Source organism: Tursiops truncatus, chromosome 19, assembly GCF_011762595.2.
Source record: "Tursiops truncatus isolate mTurTru1 chromosome 19, mTurTru1.mat.Y, whole genome shotgun sequence".
Classification (NCBI taxonomy): domain Eukaryota; kingdom Metazoa; phylum Chordata; class Mammalia; order Artiodactyla; family Delphinidae; genus Tursiops; species Tursiops truncatus.
The window spans coordinates 26,652,352-26,674,929 of NC_047052.1; the positions used below are offsets into that span (position 1 = coordinate 26,652,352).

Below are 22,578 nucleotides of genomic sequence, written 5' to 3' on the forward strand. Positions count from 1 at the left end.
GTCCGGAGCCTGTGCTCTGCAACGGGAGAGGCCGCGGCAGTGAGAGGCCCGCGTACCGCAAAAAAAAAAAAAAAAAAGAAAAAAGAAAGATGACCCTTTTCTGAGACCCAGCTCTGTGGGAAAGCCGGAGGCCCTGGATTGCAGATTGTGGAGAAAACTGACCGGCATGGCCACCTTCTCTTGCTGGGCCGTCTTACGCGTCGCCGGCTGAAGAGCGGGGCTGCGCAGCTGGCTCCTGCCTCTTTACGGCACGGACCCAAAAAATAGGGATGTTTCCCATGTCTTGGAAGTTTTGTCAGTGGAAAGGAATAGCGGCAGGGACTCTGACGCTGGGGGAAAATCACCACCTTGGGGAGGAGAGGAAAACCCCATGCGTTTGGCTGTTCTGTGTTCACAGCTGCCCATGGTGTCTGCTGCGGCTCTCTCTGGGGATGGAAGTGATGAGACGGACGCTCTTGGTGCTGTTCTACGTCTCCCATGCTTCTGCCAGTGAGTGTGCTTCTCTCTTCCTTCCCAACTTTAGCGAATTGTGTGACATGGCAGGGGGAATCATCCCGGAAGAGAAAATGGTACTTAATGTCCAGAGAGGGACTCAGGGGGTAGGTGATTCATGGCATTTTGCTCTGGGCAGCTTGCATTGGTGGTGGGAACCAGGGACAGAGTGGGACGTGTGGCGTGGATGTAGGAAACTGCGGCTTCAGCAGCCTGATGTCAGGCCTAGTCCTTGGTGAGAGTACGGTTAGGGAGACAAGCCTTAGGCTATGGAGAGGTCCCTGCGCAGAGTGGGTTGGCGTGAGGCCTGCCTCCCCACTCACAGCCCTGCCCTGCTCTTCCGGAGGCACGTTCCCTGCGCTCCGTCAGGTGGCAGACATCCTTCCTGAGCCGGGGTGGGGGCCCGAGGTGCGTCTTATGCACTTGGCAACCGGGCCTTCCCTGTGTTTCTACTTCAGTATTGTTCCGATGAAACCCTTTATCCTTAAACCTTATTGTTACCTCTAAACTGACCCCCAGTTGCAGGGCCCGGCCCGGGAATAGGCAGGTGTCTGAGAGGCTGCCTGGCCTCAGTTGGCAGAAGTGGCAGCTGCAGTCCTCTCCCCGACCCCCAGGTTGCCCAGGACTAAAATTCCGGCCTGGAAAGGGGAGACGGAGTGGGGCACCTGACTAAAGCAGGCTCTGCCCCACCTTCTGCCACCCCAGCTGGCTCCCTCCTGTCTTCCTGGAGTTAGATGGGGGACAGGAGAGGCTTCCCGTGCACGCACACACACACATACACACGCCAAGAGGACCGTCCCACCTTCCAGGCCTCCTCCGTCTCCTTGCAGCCCAAGGAGACAAAACACAGACAGGGCCTCTCTCCTCTCTTAAAAAGCCTCAGGCAAGGGACCCAGGGCAACCATTTCATCTCTGAGGCAGATTTCCTCATTATATCCTGGCTGTTCAAGAGTTTTATAAGGACGAATGAATCAGCCAGCTAGAGCTTTGAAAAAGCAAAAGTCATCACAAACCTGTAGGTTCTTCGTGCGTTAGGAAGAGTTGGTTAGTGCCTCGTTCACTACAGATTGCCAATGTCCTGTGGAAAAAAAAACGGAATTCTTGTCTCTGGTGATCCTGAAGCACTTGGTGACCTTACAGACATCATCTTGCTAACAACCAGCTCTTGTCACTGTTTCAGCAAAGACTCCAAGTGTCAACTCATAGAGATGTTTGATCACATGACGCCCTAGAATGGAGGTCTGCTGTGGTCTTTTAATGACCATACTGAATGTTCAGTCAACTTCAGCGTCATGGTTTGGAAACTCTCTGTCATTGATGTTCACCTCAGAGGTCACCTCCTGGGGGAAGCCCTCCCAGACTTCATGTTCTGGGCAGAATCCATGCCCCCTCCTCTGTATACTCCGGGCACTGTCCCTTGTGTCACAAGTCTCTCTGAATGCTACCACTCTCCAATGTGTCTGTCTCCCTTGTGCACTGTGACCTCCCCTGGGGCGGGGACAGGATCCCGAAATCCTTCCCTGCCAGCCCAGCCCCTAACTCAGCAGGGCTGCGTGTGCGGTTGGATGAATGGCTGAAAAAGAAGCCACCAATGACCTGACTTTTTCAGCTGGTGCTACCCACCATGTGACACACAGAACCCAGGGCCACCGATTTAGGAAAAAAGCACTGGGTACTCATGCAGTGGCTACCAGAGCAGTGGTTTACATGGGGAAAAGATGGAATTGTCCCCTGGGGTTAGCATTATCAGCCATGGGGACACAACTCTCCTCTTGTGAGAGGCGTGTGTTACCCCACCTCTCATAAAAGGAAACTGAGGCCCAGACAGAGGAGTGGCTCTCCCCAGGTCTCAACACATAGGGGCCAACTGCACTTGGGACACTGTGTCCAGGGACTTCCTGAAACACTAGTGGTTCTCAACCCCAAGTACACATTCGAATATACCCTGGGGAGCTTTTGGAAAACATTAATGCCCAGGCCTCATCTCCAGGGGTCTGGGAGGGGCCGGGCAGCAGGCGGATGAAATGTTCAGTCAGCTTGAGAATCCCTATACTCCACTCTGCATAGGCGAGGATGAGATGGGCACCCCTGGTCCACTAAGGAGGCCAGGCACGGGGACTCATCGGGACAGGGCACATGGACTAGGGAGGGAGACCCACCAAGGGCCTTTTATGGGGAAGAAGACCCACTAGGAAAATAAATGTGGGTGGTAGAGTTAGTGGTGACCAGGACAGAGAGCCAGAAAAAGTGGGGAACCAGCGGAAGTGCGAGCGGGTCCTGGGGTCTGGTGCGGTGGCGGCAGCCCCAGGCCTCCAGCTCTTTGCCCCAGCAGTGAGGCCCCTGCACAACCCCCTGCAGCTTGCGGCATCCAGAAAAGCAACACCGTGGAAACTTCCGAGGAGGGTTTGGTCGAAGACGAGGAGTTCCCATGGGTGGTGTCGCTGCAGGATGTCCAGTACACCCACCTGGCTTTCGGCAGCATCCTCAGTGAGTTCTGGATCCTCAGCATCGCATCCGCCTTTCAAAACAGGCCAGTACCCCTCCTTTGGAGTCTACACAGCCCACCGAGGCGGAGTGGGGGGGCTCTGTTTCCTGCTCAGCTTGGGGAGGCCTGGAAGGTGGATGCCCAGTGACAGGGCAACAGGGCTTTTTACCAGCGCAGTGCTCACTGTGAGTTTGGGGCTCCTGAAGTCACCAGTTGCCAAGGTTGGCGCAGTCTGTGTCTCCTCTGCTGTGAGGACTGCCAGCTGCACAACTGCAAAGTGAAACGATTGTTTCTCCATCTTCTACAGGAAGGATATTTGTTCCCATTTTATTACAATCACAAAGGCACTGACTTTTATTTTTAGACACTTTAAAAAAAATTTTTTTAAAACATCTTTATTGGAGAGGCACTGACTCTTGCTACTAGAGGTTCCTATTGCTTATCTTGTTTAACTGAATTGATAGGAGCCCTTACCTTAACACACTTACCTCAGGCCTTAACAACGTGACTGCCACAAACACATGCACGTAGAGAAAAGACTTGAAGGAAATCCGCAAACACCTGAAGAGTGCCCATCTCTGGGTGCTCAGAATGCATGTGATTTGTTTTCTTCTTTGAACTTCTCTGTATTCTCCAAATTGTTTACAGTAAATGGGCATTTTCTTAAACCAGAAGAAGAAAAAAAGCCTATACATGCTATTAAAGGAATAACTTTTTTTGATAAAACGTCTCACTTTCTGACCCAATGATTTCACTTTTGGGTATCAACATTAAGGAAATAATTTCAACCACTGGAAAAGTTTTATGCACAAGTTGTTCATAGGATGATTAATTACACACAAAACACTGGAAGTGTAATGTCTGATTATCATGGATAAGTAAATTATGATATAGTTACTATTTTATAGTTTATAATATATTATATATGATACACAGTATATAACTTCTATATACAATTACATATAGATCCATCTATTCAATATATTATATAGATATATATTGTATGTGATATATACTATATATAGTATATATTATACAGTACATAATATAGTATACATACTATATTATAATTTATAAATATATAGTATATTATATAATTCATAGTATATATACTATATATTATATACTATTTATACATTATATATTATATATACACATATAGAGTGTGGGGAGAGAGAATATAATTACTATAACTGGCCAAATACATTATAGTGTAAACCCTTGATGAGATATTGTACAATTGCTGAATTTTTTAACATATGATTTGTATTTTTTAATTAAAAATACATGTATTTAAATGAAAATACATGTAATACTGTGATGTTCATGAGGAATCAAAGGGTGTATAATGAAAATCAGCTCCTCCCCTTCCCTGCCCTTCAGTCATCATTTCCCTCCCTTGAGCCATTTCTGTCACCAGTTTCTTGGGTGTTCTTCCTGAAACACTCCATGCACTCATGGATATCTACATACCTATAGGTCTATCTATATTGACTCATATCTATTGACAGAGAGAGAATTTTCTTTCTCCCCTGTATTAATCTGCTGGGGCTGCCACAATGAAATACTACAGACAGGGTGGCTTAGACAATAGAAATTTATTTCTTACCGTTCCAGAGGCCTGGAAGTCCAAGATCAAGGTGTCAGCAGGGTTGGTTTCTCCCAAGGACACTCCTTGGTGTGTGGACGGCCACCTTCTCCTTGTGTTCTCCTATGGCCTTTCCTCTGTGTGCACACATTCTTGCTGTCTCTTCTTCTTATAAGGACACCAGTCCTGTTGGATTAGGGCCCCACCCTATGGACTCATTTAACCTTAATTACCTCCTTTAAGGCCCTATCTCCCAACACATTCACACTGGGGGTTAGGGCTTCACCTATGAATATGGGGGGACACAATTCAATCCATAACACCCACCAACACAATCAGTAACACACCATATACATTATTCCACTCTTAGCTTTTTTCACTCTGTCATGAATGTTGGGTGATCCTTTCTTATCGATACATAGAAAGTTACCTCATTATATGCATCAGTTAGCTGCCCAGTATCCCATATGGATGTACCATAACTACACGGTCCTCTAATAATGGAAATTTGGGTTGTTTCCAATCTTTCACTAGTAGCAAAAAATGCTGCAGTAGATATACTTGGACACACATTATTTCACATACATGGAAGTATACTGTTGCACGAATAACCTAAGAGTGGAAAAACTGGACTAAATCTTGATAGCTGTTGCCAACCAGCCCTCCAGAGAGGTTCCGTTGTCTATGTAGTGTTTTCATTATTGCTATTTTCTATCTGGTCTGCTGTTTTGGTTTTGATTTCCTCTCTGACTCTGGGTTTTATTAAAGACCATTTAAAAATATCCAGGTAATAGGGTGTTTTGTTTTGTATTTTAACATGATTTAAGTTTGAGTTAGACTGCATGGTGATCTATTAAGGAATTTGCTGATGTTATCTTTGGGGTCTACTATGTGGTCTGTATGAATATTTTCCACAGGTAAATTAAAGAGCTCATTTTCTGTCCTTGGAGTACAATTTAATATATAAAATTAGGGCAGGGAGTCTACTTGATCTATCCTAGGCTGACTGAGGTGAATTACAAATTTCTGGCTTTTCCTCCTCCTATTTCCTGGAATTTAATTCATGAACATTGTATCACTTGCTGCAGATATTTATAAGTGAACTCTTCACTGCAGACTGAATTCCTTATCATCATGAAAGGCCTTTCTTTGTCTTGTTGCATGCTCTTCTGCTCTGGTGTTCAGAATGAAGCTCCTGCTTTTTGTTTTTATTTTGGACTCTTCTGTTTTTATTGCTTGCTGTTTTTCTCTTCATTATATGGCTTTGTTTTGTATGTCTCTTCTGACAAATTTGGAAAGTTTGAAGTTGTGTTCTCCTGGTCATCTTAGAATTATAATTTCATGGAAGACACACAAATCTTGTTTCTCTCTGGATAGTCCTCTATAGATTCTACTGTGGCTGATGCCAGAATTCCTGTCTTTTCACTTCTTCCCTCATTCTTCATGACCACACAATTTTAATAGCTTATTTATGTACTTTAATCTTTACCTTGATTCATATATATATATATATTTGTACACCCCTGTTATTTCACATATTAGCTATAAATAAATTATAGTTTAGACTTCCATAAAAGATGAGAAAATTGGTGTATATACCTACCTCCGCTGGTTTACATCACTACTCCTATCTATAACTTTAAAAGTTTCTCTTTTGTTTTAATTTTAGACCCATATTATAACGAATTCCACACTTACTGACCATCACTTTGCTGGATTTTTTCCATTCAACACTAGAATTGGTTAAAATTTGTCTTCAAGTAGTTTTTTTTTTTTTTTGGCCACGTTGCACAGCATGTGGGATCTTAGTTCCCTGACCAGGAATTGAATGTGTGCCCCCTGCAGTGGAAGTGCAGAGTCCTAACTACTGGACTGCCAGGGAAGTCCCTCCAAGTAGTTTCTTAAAGGGCTCCCAAGAACCATATTTCCTCGAGTTTTACATATTCAGAAATGTTGTGCTGCCCTGCTTCCGTTTGAAGACTTAACAGGCATTCTCACCCCCACCGCACCTCAGCTTCTGGTATTAAATCTTGCTGTGGAGAAGTCTGAAGCCATTCTGATTTTTTCCTCTGTAGGTGGGAGATCACACATCCCAGTATTCCCCGGGAGAGGCCTGGTTTACACCTGTTATCCTATTGTTAGCATCCCCTTTCACTCCCACAAGTCCCCCAGCTTAGACAATAAATCAGAGGACAAACTTAAGATGACTTAATCTGTTTTGTGTGGATGCCCAAGGATTCCTTCTTTGTCACTGAAGTCCAGCAACTTTACTAGCCATGCTGGATCTCTCCCATTTGCCCCTCCAGACCCACTCTCTACTCTTTTCCATTCTGCTGGGTGCCAGGAGGCTGACCTGTGTGGGTTACACCAATGGGCGCTCTTGCCTTCTGGGCTCCAGTTGGGTTTGGCCAAAGGGAGCACTGGGAAGAGATCAGAGGGAGGAAGGAAGTGAGGTCAGGTATTCCCCTGACAGGTACTGCAGACTGGATGCCTCCTCCAGCCAAGGGACCCACTCCCCATGGCTCTGTCTGACCACTCCCTCCCACCAACACCCTGTTGTTACCTCAGCAGAAGGCTGCATATGCCACCCGGAACCCAGCATACTGCACTAGTCTCTGTGATTTCCCTACGTCCTGCGAGACCTTTGTAAAGAGTCCCTTTATTAAACTTTCCTCAGTTTACCTTATTTGAGTGTGCCATCTGTTTCCGGCTGGGAGCTGACAAGGGTATGTCTCAGTGTTGAGCATTCTGTATTGAGCTTTCCCTAGGATATGGAGTACGCTTCCACACTGTAGACACAAGTCTTATTTCTGGAAAACTTTCTTGGCTTCTCAAGATTACCTTGCTCTCTCTCCAGGAAGGACGCTGTTGCTATAGTTGGTATAGCTAAGATGGATGCAAAACTGATCGCTCACAAAGAATATCCAGTGAACACCATCATCGTCCATGAGGACTTTGATAATAAAACAATGGAAAATAACATAGCCCTCCTGAAGACAGACACGGCGATGCAGTTCAACAACCTGGTCCAGCCCATCTGCTTCCTCGGCAGAAAGTTGCATATGCTACCAGCCTTGCAGAACTGCTGGGTGGCAGGATGGAATCCCACATCTGCAGTTAATGCCTTTCTTCTCCTAGAGGAGGCTGTGTGTGTGCTAGCAGTGGGGGTGACTGGGATGAACCATTCTAGGGCTTAGCTCAATAACTCAGGTGGCCTGAGGTTCTAGAGTTGGGCTGGAACCCTCAGTTAATCCGTCAAGATTCCCAGCGCTTGCCCTCTTGAGGCCATTCTTACGTCTGGTCCCTTTTCTTCTATTCCTACACCAAAATTGGAAGTACTTGGGCAGCAAGCAGCCTGAAATGAGTGCAAGGTTACCGAAGGGCCAGGGGACATTATTCCCTGAACCAGAGCTGACAGTCCTCTTGTATGAGCCATCCTTGTTTTCTTTTATTTTTGGGAAACAAACAAGGAAATGCATTCATTCTCTGTAGATGTAGATGTGAACATTTTCTCTGCCTATTTTCACATTCAAGTTCAAAGCAAAGGTAGTTTTCAGTAAAAACTGAGACACAGGTTCGGATTTCTGTGAGGAAAAGGGGGTTTACCAGAACATTTCCTACTCACTCCCATCTGGATATGTGAGTTGTAGTTGCGTTGACTTGGGGGACGTCTTCTTGTGAATAATTCTCGGGCTCTCTGTTGTCCAGACAGGAAATCACATGACAATGAGTATCCTGAGGAAAATCTCCGTGAAGGACATCGACTTGTGTCCCTTAAACAAAATCGAGAAAACAGGATGTGGCAATCACATAGAGATGGAAACTGATGCCGTCTGCTTGGTAAGAACGTGGTGGAACAGAAGCTACAGGCTGAGAGTAAGCAGTGGTCACTTCATGGGGAGCCTCAGGACTCCCCCTCGCTGGATTGTGAGCTCCGTGAGGGCAGGGACTGTCACCTGGGATTCATGGACGTCTCCAGGGCGAACAGCACTTGGCAGGTAGCAAGTGCTCAATAACAATCTGCCGAATGGATTAACCAGTCACTGTTTTCAGTGTGACATGACAAAGCATGGCTAAGTCACATGTTTTTTCATTAGCTAAAAGTTTGAAAGAGTGAGTCCAAACCACACGTGCAGATATACGCTGAGCACGCCTACAGCGTGGGCTCGCTGTATTCGGCTTCTTTGGAACCCAGCCTGATGCTATTGTTCATCAATTACTGGGTTTCTTTTTCCCTGTAAGAAGCCCTGCCCTCTAGCTGAATGTGGGCTGTCCAGGTGTGGCTGTCCTACTGCCTCAGGAAACTGTGCAGAATTCACAAACACCTGTCCAGGCCCCCTCATATCTGTATCTGGAAAAAGTGTGGCTTACCAGGGCCACAGAGTTAATAAATCTTAGAGGCGAGAACTCAGGTCTGCCAGATTTCCAGGCAGAGTTTCCCTCCTCCACTCTAAAATTGTCCAAGACACTGATCAACCACATTTCTCGAAGTAACCTTCAGGATTCCCTGATGGGGAAATTTTTTTTCCAGAGGATCTAGGGAAAGTTTTTTAGAGAAAAAGGAAAAAATACATATGTGCGGACAATTCTTTCTCAAAGTCATTTTATTGCAAAAGCATGACGGACTGCCTTTCATCAGGAAATAAGTTTGCCCTTCTAAAGTTGGCTCAACATTTATCAAGTGCCTACATTGTCCTGGGCTCTCTTCCAGGCGGAGGATTGTAGAAGCTTCTTAAATTAGAGAATGTGTTAAAATACAGTAGAAGACGTAGCTACTTAACAAAATCCTGCCATCAGCCACTCCATCAACCTAGTACCACACTTCATCAAATCCAGGATGCTGTCAGGTGCAGAATGCACCATTATTTTATGTAACACTTAGAAAGTAAAAACGCTGCCACTGAAACTCTGGAATCTACTGATTAAAAGACACATCCCATTTCAAAGATGCTAACTTTTAAGAGCATCTTAAATTCACTGGAATATGGTAAGCTGCTTACCCTCTAAATGATCACCTCTTTAAACCACCCACAAAGGTCAGATTGGTTTTTAACTGTAGCACACCTGTAGACAGTCCTTTGTTTTTTAAGAGAATTGTGCTTGCAAAAAAAAAAAAAAAAGTTGCCTTGTCTACCTAGGATCCTTCCTAGGAAATGTGTTCTAGTGTCCAGAGGTCCTCAAAGCCACACTTCTCACATGTAGAATAAGTTACCCAGGTTCAGTGTCTGCCCTAACGGGTCCTCAGAAACCCAGCAAAAGTAGAATAGCTCTGAACTCACCCCTCCTTTGTTCCCACAACTGTTAGGGCTTTTGCTGGAATGTCAAGGTTGAGGATCACGCAATGAAAGGGGGTCGCTCCCCTGGGAGATGAGGTGGGGCTGGAGCGCCTGGTGCTTTTTGTCTCCGTTGCTTGAGCTTCAGAAGTCTCGGCCTTACACGTCACGGGGAATAGAAACAGCAGCTTATTCTACACCCAAGTGGAACAGCAACTTGCAAAACCACACAATAGCCAGGGATGTTGACCGCACAGTCATTTGTCAAAACTATTCATCCTGAATGGCATTCTTTTTCTTCCTCAAGCTGTAAAAGCACAGTTAAAGCAAATTGGGAGTGGGACTGGTGAACGGCGGGGAGACCACTCCATCCTTGGCCAGAGAGCCTCTGGGCCCCAGGAAGACACAATGAGGGGCAGATGAGAGCCAGTTCACCAGTCCTAGGAGGACCAGCCAGAGCTCAGGGATGAAATCTCCGCCCTCTGCTGTTTGGCAGCATGGGATGCAAACAGTAGAATGTGAGAAACTGAAAAAATCAAAGAGTTCCACACTCAAGCACCCCCTTCCATCTAATGAGAAGCACAGAGCGAAGTCTGGAATGTCATCCTCGTGTGTGTGCAGCTGTGGGACAACCAGGGCATTATGGCAGCCTTGCAGAGCATGCCTCCCATGGCCCTGCTTGCAGAAGTGTTCTTTGCTTCTCCCATTTGCCTGCATTTCTGTTCTGGTGTGGCCTCCTCAGAAAAAGGAGGGTTTAGTGAAAGAGGCTGCATGTGTGTAGGAACCCAAGAAAGCTCCAACATCCAGGCCTGGGAATGGGCAGGGGCTGAGGTGACCACTGTTTTGCCTGTTGAATTCTCACTGTTGAGTCTGTTCAGATTGTTTCCCATTGTCAGCTGCAAGCCCCCTCCCTCCGTGCCTCAGTCCACACAGTGAGAGCAAACTGTGATCACCCAGCCTGTCTCGCCTGGCAGGTCACATAGGTCAAAGGTGGCTGGCCAGCCTTTGATGATAAACTCCCTCTTGGATCAAGATGGACCACAGGCTGGTGCTGGGGGGCAGGTATTCCCTTAAGAGGAGGCCTGGGGGCGGGGGGTAGGGTGGAGGACAGGTAAGGTAAATTATACCTAGTAGCTGTCCTGTTGCTTTTCCCACATTTCTCAGTTTTTCACATTAAAAATGATGGCCTTTTCTGCACAGCAGGGTAATAGCAGCTAATTGTTAACTGAGTGCATCCCGTATGTCAGGCACTGTGCCAGGAGCTCTGCCGGTGTTACGGGCACTAACCGTGTCCCCACTTTAGCTCAGAGAATTAGCTAACCTGTTAGGGTCACATGTCCAGCCAAGTGTGCTGGGCTCCTACCCACTCACCTGAAGGGAGATAAGGTCTGTGTGGCAGAACTCCCGGGGCCCAGAGGACTGCTCCTGAGAGGTGCACTAGCAGGCAGCTGCCAGGTTGGAAAAGCTGTGAACCCAGCCCGGCAGCGTGTGCTTCCTGCAAGTCTGACTGACCCTAGCAGGACTGTGGGTAGGTGCAAGCAGCTTAAACGAAGGATGGAAACAAAATAGGGAAGAGAAGGAAAAACGGGAGCATTCCAGGCCAGAAAGGAACAAAATAACATTTGAGGAGTGAGAAACCAAAAGAGAGGGAGGATTTATTCAAAGTACTGGAAAGGGGCAAGAAAATGAAATGGGATCCAGGAAGCTACAGGCAAACTGCAGGAGCCTACAGATAATTTGTATAATGAAAGGAAAGGTCATCTTGTTGGAATTTGTGGTGGAGGTGGCCTAGATTGGAAATATTATCCTATAACTTACCCCATTTCCAGTGAGAACCAGTGTAAAACTTTTCTAGAAGATAGTAAATTGCACAGGGACATATTAAAAAAGAAAACAAGTTTTTCTAAGACCTGAAGCTTTCTGTCCTTTGTCACAGGGGGACCCAGGAAACCCAATGATGTGTGAGCTGAAGGAATTGAATCTGTGGGTGCTGAGAGGAATCCTGTCTCAAGGTGGTGAGAAATGCCCTGGCCTGTTCCTGTACATCAAGGTGGAAGACTACAGCAACTGGATCACATCCAAGACCAAGAAGACCAGCCCTCCCCTGTCTTCCTTCCACCACTGGAAAAACCTGATTCCTTTCCCCAGCCACTCATCATGTGATGCTGTGACACAGAAAAAACATGCTGGGCTGAGCCAGGTTGGACAGTCCCAACCACACTTCCAAGGACAAAAAAGGGCCACCATGCATTCATGGTCACAAATGGCAAATGGCACTCCAGTGAGTCTAGACTTTAGGGAAAAGGGTCTGAGGGAGTCAGACAAGTCTGAGGTGGTCATCCAACCCACGTACTATGATGACAACGGTGGGGAGGTTGGGGAGGGCAGGTCTCTATTGGGCCAGAACAGGTTACATCAGCCCCAAGAAATTATCTTATTTTTCTTTGTGCTTGTTTTCTTTGGTAATGGTATCTTAGTCTAGGAGCTAACCTTCCAAATGGAAGAGTAAGCTCAGAATGCTGAGTGCCAGGCATTCACCACGCTGCTTTGGTGTCTCTTTTTGAGAGTTGCACAGCTGGGCTGCCACGGACAGGCCCCACAGTACAGACTGGGGGGGGGGTCTCCCTCCTCTGTCCCACTCTCACATGCAGGAAGGTCATTTTCATGTGTGCTTGTGAACTAAACGTGGGCTAACAAGTGTCAAACCATTAGAGTGCCCTGTGGTTCTTTCAGTGTTTATGGTTCCCGGAGTCAGGCTGTGAAAACACTCCCCGGGGACCGATGTGGCCTGGGAGGTGACCAGCAGCCTGGCTGGAGAATTGGGGACACCAGCCAGCACAGGGAACAGTGAGAGGACCCCATGACTAGAGAGGAGCTGATTACTTTAATGGATCACTTTTTGGTCGGCAGCCGTCGCCTCCCTCTGGCTATTTCCCAGGGGGCAAATTGCCTGCAACTGCTCATTGGTGATTTTCATTTTATTCCAAGCCTTGCGGTAGCCTTTTAAGGACATCTGCAAAAGGGAGAAAGGGGGAGGAGGAAGAAGGTCATTTGGGACAAACGGATTGTGCCTATTCTACCGCATCTAGCCCTGTGATGGTATGGATGACCTCGTATATGGGGCAGTGTCTGCATGCGTGCGGCGGACGCAGGCCACCTTGGGGCATCCAGAAGACTCTTCTAGAGCTTGTCTCTGTTCCATAAAGTGAGAAGTTGCAGGTTCCTTCTGTACTTCTTTGTTACTTCTTAGCCCCAGATGTGATGGGCCCAAGTATGGATCCTAATTTACTTTCCTGCTGCCAAGTGACCACTGGAAGGGCAGGTAAACGCACTGTGGAAAATGGAGCTGGGGTCTAGATGTGAGAATGCCAAGTTTCCCAAGTGACCTGACTGGGTTTTTAAGCTACCCTAAGGATGTCTTAAGTGCCCTCAGTGTGCAACCTGGTCTGTGGCAGTCTTGGTGCTTTCCTTTTTTTTTGATGCCAGCCTATCATTTGCACTTTTCCTTTTTCTCTTCCATGGCTTACAAGGGGCAAGGGTGCTTCTGTGCACACTGTACCATATGAAAAGGCTATGGGGTTAGTCAACATCAAAAACCCATGGCAAATATGTAAATGCATGGAATCGGGTTCTGAGTGATATTAAAATCCATTATTGGGCTTCCCTGGTGGCGCAGTGGTTGAGAATCTGCCTGCTCATGCAGGGGACACGGGTTCGAGCCCTGGTCTGGGAGGATCCCACATGCCATGGAGCAACTAAGGCCCATGAGCCACAACTACTGAGCCTGCGCGTCCGGAGCCTGTGCTCCGCAACAAGAGAGGCCGCGATAGTGAGAGGCCCGTGCACTGCGATGAAGAGTGGCCCCTGCTTGCCACAACTAGAGAAAGCCCTCGCACAGAAACCAAGACCCAACACAGCAAAAATAAATTAATTAATTAATAAACTCCTACCCCCAACATCTTAAAAAAAATCCATTATTATCTCAATTTTTAAAAACTGGCTTCTCCGTGTATAAAATAGCAATCACTAAATTATCAATGGTTGGGAGAGGGATTCAGAAGCTTCCAGAGATCAATAAGAAAACAAGCAACTAAAAACACACCATTACTAGAGTCTCTTCCTGATAACCTGAAAAGACTGTCCCTAACAAGAAAAAGGAACTTTAAGGAAGAAAAAAAAAAAGAAGCCGTCTTTATTTTGGTGTAAGAGTCGAAGCAACGGCTGAGATTTCTCACAGGTATTACGTGTCTAAAATCCTGTATTCTTACCTCAGCAAACAAAATCCTAAACAAAAATGTGAGGGCCATAAGATATCGTGGGTCTTGGGACTTCCTGTAACTCACCTCTGCAATCTCCACTTTCCTCTCCCACATCCCGATGGCTTTCTCCAGGTCACTGTTTCGGATCTTCTCCCGGACGTACATCATCACCTGTGGCACTCGGAACTCAGACAGCTGCTTCCGGAGCTGTTTGTTCAGAGCCATGGCCTTGGCCTGGTCCTGTGTTGGGAAGGACCAATTAAACGTGGGGCTCCCTGGCAGTTCTAGCCTCCTGGGACTTACTGGCCCTGGCATCTCTCCCCAGTTTCAATGTAGTTCTAAAAATAATGTTTACATTTTCAAAGGAGTGGGTGAAATCACAAGATTCTTTTTCTTTACAGATCGTGACATTTTCGTCCAGTTTAGAAACATTAAGTAAAGTCTAAAACAGTCTTTTACCCTCCCTTCCTTCCTTTCTTCCTTCCTCCCTTCCTTCCTCTATTAAGGAATATGCTTTACTTTTGATTGTTTAGGGGCTTTTTTTGCTTTGGAAAAATTATATATTTAAGTATACTTTGATTAGATCAATTTCAATTCATTTTCCTGCCTTTTTTTTTGGCAGAATACACATAACATAAATTTTCCCATTTTAACCGTTTTTAAGTGTACAGTTCTGTGGCATTCACAGAACAATTCACATTGTTTTGCAACCTTTATCACCAGCCATCTCCAGAATTTTTTCATCTGCCCCAACTGAACGTCTGTACCCATTAAACACTAACTCCCCAAACCCCCTCCCCACAGGCCCTGGCAACTACCATTCTATTTTCTGTCTCCATGAATGTGACTACTCTAGGTACCTCATATAAGTGGAATCATACAATATTTGTCCTTTTGTGACTGGCTAATTTCACTTAGCATAAATGTCTTCAGGGTTCATCCATGTTGTAGCATGTCAAAATTTCTTTCCTTTTTAAGGATGAATAATATTCATCCTTAAAATAATATAAATAAAACAATATATTCTATTATATGCATATACAACTCACTTTGGTTATTCACTCATCTGGCGATGGACACTTGAGTTGCTTCTACATTTTGGCTATTGTAAATAATGCTGCTACAAACATGGGTATACAAATACCTGTTGTTCAAGTTCATGCTTTCAATTATTTTGGGTATATACCTGGAAGACAACTTGCTGGATCATATGATTATTCAATTTTTTGAGGACTCTGTCTTTTTACATTTCATTTTCAAAAATCATTATACAGTAAAATTAACTAGTCTTTTTCTTCTGAGTGGCTTTTTGAATTAGCATTGTCCTTTTAACAATTGTTTTGAATAGGCAATACATTCAATTCAAATGGTATAGAAGTACACAGTGACAAGCTCCCAACCCACCCCTGTCCCCAGCCACACAGGTCCCCTTCCAAGAAGCATACACTATTTTTAGGTTTCATGCATCCTTCTAGAAATCTATGTCCATACAAACATATATGTTTACCTTTCTGACCCAAAGAGTAGCCAATTCTATTCACTTTCATTCATCCAACTTTTTCTTTCCACTCAATACATATTGAAGATTCTTCTGTATCAACACATAAAGAATTTATTCATTCTTTTTAACAGCTTCATAATTTTCCATTGTATGGATGTACTATACTTTAACAGGTCCCCACCAACAGTCACTGAGCTTCTCCATCTCTTGCTATTACAACAAGCAGTGCTGTGCTTACAAATTTTCTGGGTATACATCATTTTGTAAAAATGCAAGTACAATATATCAGTAGGATAAGCTACTGAAAGTGAAATTGCTTATTCTAAGGCAGTGGTTCTCAACCAGAAGCTATTTTGCCCCCAGGAGACATCTGGCAATGTCTGGAGACATTTTTGTGTGTCACAATTAGGGGAGTGCTACTGGCATAGGGTAGGTGGAGGCCAGGGATGCTGCTAAACACCCTGCAAAGCACAGGATGGCCCCCACAACGAAGAATTATCTGACCCGAAACGTCAGTAGGGTCTAGGTTGAGAAACCCTGCCCTAAGCATATGTGTATGTACGGTAAATGGTGCTAACTTGCCTTCTCTTATAATGGTGAAGCCCATTATACTTCTGCAGCAATGTTTGAGACTGCCTGTTTTCTCCATTCTCGCAACACAATCTTACTTTTTCATCTTTGTCAATCTAACAGAGGGAAAATGGTACCTCATTATAGCTTTTATTTTCTGTTCCTTATGAGCAAAGAGGAACATTTTTCATATGTTTGAGATTTTTTAGCTTTTCTGTTTAAATCTTTGGCCCAGTTTTTTCCTATTTTTTGTTAGATTTTTCTTGTTAATTTATAAGACATTTATCTTTTAAGAAAATTAGCTCCTTCTGATATTAAATACAATATTTTTCCAGTTACTTATCTTTGGGCTTCGCTTATGATGGTTTTTGCCATGCAGAAAATTTTTTATTTTTATATAGCTGACTTTATTGATTTCATGGCTTATAGCTTTCACATTTTAAAAGTCTTCCATATTCCAAGATTACAATAAAAATGTTCCCACTATATAAGTTCAGGACTTTAATGGTTTTATTGTTAACATTTAAATCTCTGATACGCCTGGATTAATTTTGCTATTACATATAGTTCCAAATTAATTTTTTCCTAAATGGCTACCCAGTCATTGCAAATCATTTATTGAATAATCTGTTGTCTCTCATTGCAATGCCACCTTTATCACAAACTAAATGTATCAATATCAAAACTATCAGAAACTTGATCATATACATATCATATATGGTCTGTATTAGAGTTCATCATATGGCTTACGTTTTTTTCTTCTATCTTCCCATCTATTCATGGACTTGTTTTAAATACTGTAACTTCATAACACGTTTCAGTATCTAGTAAGGCTAGTCTCCTCCTTATTAAGAATTTTGTGGATATTCTTATTTATTCTTCCAAAAGAATTTTTGAGTCAGTTTACTTAAGCCTTTAAAAAAATCTCCTTGTGGGACTTCCCTGTTGGTCCAGTGGGTAGGACTCCACGCTCCCAATGCAGGAGGCCTGGGTTCAATCCCTGGTCAGGGAACTAGATCCTGCGTGCATTCTGCAACTAGGTGTTTGCGTGCCGCAACTGAGAGTCCACGTGCCGCAACCAAGAAGTCTGCATGCCGCAGCTAAGAAGCCCGTGTGCCATGACTTAAAAAGATCCCGCATGCCATGACTGAGGATCTGGAATGCTGCAATTAAGACCCAGTGCAGCCAAAATAAATAAATAAAATTAAAAAAAAATCTCCTTGTTATTTTAATTGGAATACTATTATTTCACAGATCAACTTAAACAGAACTAACTTTTTTATGATGTTGAATCTTCCTAATCTAGTATTGTATTTTGATTCCTTGCTGTGACACTGGCATCACCTGGGAATTGGGTGAACATGCAAAGCCTCAGGCCACCCATACCTATCCAATCAGAATCTGCTTTTAACAAGATCCCCAGGTGACTGGTTGTCACCTTCTGGTTTGAGAAATGCTGTTTTAACCCAATAAAATTATTTTTTTATCAACTTGTTTTCAGAATGCAACAAAAATTTGTCAGGAAGTGTTCAGTGCATATCTATTATCGGTCTAGCATGACATACAACAGTGGGGAGACCTAAAAATGTACCCAGAACCATCAGTGGACACTCTTGTGAGAATGATGATTACAGAATACCTAAGATAAAATATAATGAAGTAGCAAGAATTAAAGCATTAAAAAATAGGTACTAGCTATGAGGGATATGCTGAGAAGACCCAGGACTGCAGTTCCTATGCAGCACCCCACTTGTAGAGCAGGGGTGAAACTACAGGAAAGACAGGCCACTGTTCCCACACCCAGCTCCAGTGCAATGGTGCAGAAATTTTGCCCAAGGAGAGAGGCTGTAAAATATAAAGCTCTGGAATGCTGCCTAAGAAGGTGAACCTTATTTGGATCAGAGTGTGGGGAGTTCATGCTAAAGACTTTGTGGAAAACAATGGAGATCTCTGGGGTGAGCAACTAAGATCAATCTGATAGTTCCATATTAGTAGCAACAAGCAAAAAGCAGATTAGCTAGATGTTTAACTTAACCAGAGAAAGAGACAATTAAGAGCCTTATGGGGTTAGAGCAAGCCTCAATGACTGGCAACACTTCGCCCCTGTGACAGGGTCTGACTGTAATTAGATCAGAATGTGGAACAATTCACGTCTCAGGGTGTTAAAGCAATAGAGCAATTAGCTAGTAATTAATAGAGGCTAACAGCTAGGTGTGACACCAATAGAGGTAGACTGGCAAGAAGTTTAGCTGGAAGATGGAGGAGTCAAAGAGAACTAAGCTGAAATCACCCTGGTTGTCAGGGAGATTGTATCCATGATCAAGGCTGTACCCTCTGGGGAGCCACATCAGAGGCTACTAACAGCAGGAGAAATAGACTTTACTGAATTAGTCCAGCCAAATTAGTACACAACAAGCAAAAACAATGACAAGACCAAGATCAGTATCTGGTGATGCTAAAGTATATTATCTAAAAAGTCCAGTATTCAACAAAAATTATGAAATAGGAAAGAAACAAGGAAGTGTGACCCACACAGGGAAAAAAGCAGGCAACATAAACTGCCTTTCGGAGAATCCAGATGGCGGACTTAGCAAAGTCTTCAAAGCAACTATTATAAAGATGTTCAAAAAACGAAAGGAAACCATGTTTAAAGAATTAAAAGAATATATGATGATAGTGTCTTATCAGAGAATATCAATAAAGAGGTAGAAATTATTTAAATTATTTAAAAAATAAAAAGAAGAACCAAATAGAAAATCTGGAGTCTTTCCAAATGGAATGAAAAATTCACTAGAGGGGATCAACAGTACATTTAAGCCAAGAGAAGAAATAATTAGTTAACTTAAGGTAAGTTGATAGAGATTATGCAATATGAAGAACACAGAGAAAAAAGAAGAAAGAAGTCTTGGAGAAATGTGGAACACCCCTAAGTGCACCAACACACATGAAAACTTCCCACATCCACAAACTTCAACGAACTCCAAGTAGGATTAGTGCAAAGAAATCCATGCCCAGATACTTTGTACCCAAAATGTTGACTGACAAGGCAAAGAGAATATATTGAAAGCAGCAAGAGAAAATAATTCATCACATACAAGGGAAGCCCAATAAGATTAATTGCTGACTTCTCATCAGAAACAAAATGGAGGCCCAAAGGCAGTGGGATGACATATTCTAAGTGCTGAAAAGGAAAAAAAAAAAAAAAACTGTCAACAAAGAATCTTACACCCAGCAAAACTATCTTTCAAAAATGCAAGAAAGCAATGAGCAAGCACACCCAGATCTTGGTTTCCAATATTAATCAAATAAAAAGACCCAAGACTCCTTGGAGAAATGGCTAATTCTAGGACTGGGGCAGGAAATATACAAGAAGAGCCTGGAGCATCTTCTAGTTCCAGAAAGGAAAGAGGTGCTCAAAACAAAACACATACAACAACAATAACCACCCACAAAAATGGGGATATACCAGAGGAACACAGAACCTGACTGAAAGAGCTCTCAACATCCAACTGGAACAATGGGAGCAACAAAATAAATAACGTTAGATTATAAACCAATATATAAAATTAATATTCATGAATTGATGCTGATATAAATAAATATTTTTTAAAATAAACAAATGGGGTAGAATTGACAAATCTCTCACAGAGAAGAATTCCAAAAAATTTATAACCCCGACTTCTTAAGCGTGGCCTGCACACAGGACCTTCCTTCTAAAGAGTAAAGTCTGAAAAGTGGGAAAGAGTAACTTTGCAGTGGAGAAACCTGTGGAACACCATCTCAGCCAGGTGATCAAAGTTAACATCAGCTATGAAAAGTCTTGTGGACAGGATGCTCCCTTGATATGATGTGATGAAAATAGCACTTTACTTCTGTAGAACAAGGCTACATCCAAGAAAACAAATAGCACAAACACAGGTAATTATGTAGATAATTATAAAAAAAACAGCATAATTGCATACTTTCCTTCTTTTAACTGATTTAAAAAGCATTTTCATAAAACAATATGTATATAATTTTATATTGGACCTATAACATATAAAATGTAATATATTTGACAATAATAGCACAAAAGCAGGCTGAAATGAATCTGTATTTGAGTAGGAAAATAACACCAGATGGTAACTCAAATCTACAGGAAGCAGTGAAGAGAACCACACAAGTGGTAAAGCAAGGTTAATGTAACAAATTCTATGAACATACTGCATCTCCTTTCTTCTTTCAGCTTTTGGATCCCTTCCTCACACCATTTACAAAGTAACTCACAATGGATCGTAACCTAAATTTAAGACCTATAAAAGTCTTAAGAAAAGACATAGGAGGGATTTCCCTGGTGGCACAGTGGTTAAGAATCCACCTGCCAATGGAGGGGACACGGGTTTGAGCCCTGGGCTGGGAAGATCCCACATGCTGTGGAGCAACTAAGCCCGTGTGCCACAGCTACTGAGCCTGTGCTCTACAGCCTGTGAGCCACAACTACTGAGCCTGTGCGCCACAATACTGAAGCCTGTGTACCTAGAGCCTGTGCTCCTCAACAAGGGAAGCCACTGCAACAAGAAGCCCGCACACCACAACGAACAGTATCCCCCGCTCGCCACAACTAGAGAAAACCCTCACGCAGCAACAAAAACCCAACTCAGCCAAAAATAAATAAATAAAATAAATAAATTTATTTAAAAAAAAAACTGGGCAAAGGCCTTGAATAGACATTTCTGCAAAAAAGATAGACATGTGGCCAAAAAGCATATGAAAAGATGCTTCATGTCATCAGTAATTAAGGAAATTCAAATCAAAACCACAATGAAATACCACTTCACACCCACTAGGACAGCATTAAAAAAAACACCTGAAAATAACAAGTGTTGGTGAACATGAACAGAAATTGGAACACTCACACGTACATTTTCTTTTTTCTTTTTTTTTTTTTGCAGTACGCAGGGCTCTCATTGTTCTGGACTCTCCCGTTGCGGAGCACAGGCTCCGGACGTGCAGGCTCAGCGGCCATGGCTCACGGGCCCAGCCGCTCCGCGGCATGTGGTATCTTCCCGGACCAGGGCACGAACCCGTGTTCCCTGCATCGGCAGGCGGACTCTAAACCACTGCGCTACCAGGGAAGCCCCATTTTCTTTTTTTAAGTTCTAGGAATTTTCTTTATATTTCCACTCAGCTTTCATGTATTTCTTTTTCTTATTAGTCATCCATTTTCTACACATCAGTGTATACATGTCAATCCCAATTGCCCAATTCATCACACCACAACCCCCAACCCCTGCCACTTTCCCCCCTTGGTGTCCATACATTTTTTCTCTACTTCTGTGTCTCAATTTCTGCTCTGCAAACCAGTTCATCTGTACCATTTTCTATGCTCCACATATATGCATAAATATACGATATTTGTTTTTCCCTTTCTGACTTACTTCACTCTGTATGACAGTCTCTAGATCCAACCACGTCTCAACAAATGACCCAATTTTGTTCCTTTTTATGGCTGAGTAATATTCCATTGTATATATGTACCACATCTTCTTTATCCATTCGTCTGTCAATGGGATTTAGGTTGATTCCATGACCTGGCTATTGTAAATAGTGCTGCAATGAACATTGGGGTGCATGTGTCTTTTTGAATTATGGTTTTCTCTGGGTATATGCCCAATAGTGGGATTGCTGGGTCATATGGTAATTCTATGTTTAGTTCTTTAAGGAACCACCATACTGTTCTCCATAGTGGCTGTATCAATTTACACTCCCACCAACAGTGCAAGACACTTCCCTTTTTTCCACACCCTCTCCAGCATTTGTTGTTTGTAGATTTTCTAATGCCCATTCTGACTGGTGTGAGGTGATACCTTACTGTAGTTTTGATTTGCATTTCTCTAATGATTAGTGATGTTGAGCATCCTTTCATGTGTTTGCTGGCAATCTGTATATCTTCTTTAGAGAAATGTCTATTTAGGTCTTCTGCCCATTTTTGGATTGGGTTGTTTGATTTTTTGATATTGAGCTGCATGAGCTGCTTGTATATTTTGGAGATTAATCCTTTGTCAGTTGCCTCATTTGCAAATATTTTCTCCCATTCTGAGGGTTGTCTTTTCATCTAGTTTATGGTTTCCTTTGCTGTACAAAAGCTTTTAAGTTTCATTAGGTCCCATTTGTTTATTTTTGGTTTTATTTCCATTACTCAAGGAGGTGGATCAAAAATATCTTGCTGTGATTTATGTCAAAGACTGTTCTTCCTACGTTTTCCTCTAAGAGTTTTATAGTGCCCGGTCTTACATTTACGTCTCTAATCCATTTTGAGTTTATTTCTGTGTATGGTGTTAGGGAGTGTTCTAATTTCAATCTTTTACATGGAGCTAACCAGTTTTCCCAGCACCACTTATTGAAGAGACTGTCTTTTGTCCATTGTATAT

The 22,578-nt window shown here is 43.4% G+C and overlaps 2 protein-coding genes across 2 annotated transcripts in view; one reads left to right on the forward strand and one right to left on the reverse strand.

Annotated features, from left to right (window-relative positions):
• Positions 1-292: 292 nt before the first annotated feature.
• On the forward strand, positions 293-12,320 carry PRSS54 (serine protease 54). Its single transcript, XM_004322783.4, is given in 6 exon segments — positions 293-439; positions 441-489; positions 2,851-3,022; positions 7,423-7,681; positions 8,274-8,405; positions 11,775-12,320. Coding segments are annotated over 6 exon segments (1,227 nt in total). The 5' UTR covers positions 293-370.
• The window catches only part of CFAP263 (cilia and flagella associated protein 263), a 30,694-nt gene continuing 20,381 nt past the window's right edge, over positions 12,266-22,578 (reverse strand). Inside the window, exons 8-9 of the mRNA XM_019935738.2 lie at positions 14,182-14,337; positions 12,266-12,851 (exon numbers count right to left, since the gene is read on the reverse strand). Of these exons, the coding sequence (XP_019791297.1) occupies positions 12,723-12,851; positions 14,182-14,337 (285 nt within the window). The 3' untranslated portion in view covers positions 12,266-12,722. The remainder of the gene's footprint in view (positions 12,852-14,181; positions 14,338-22,578) is intronic.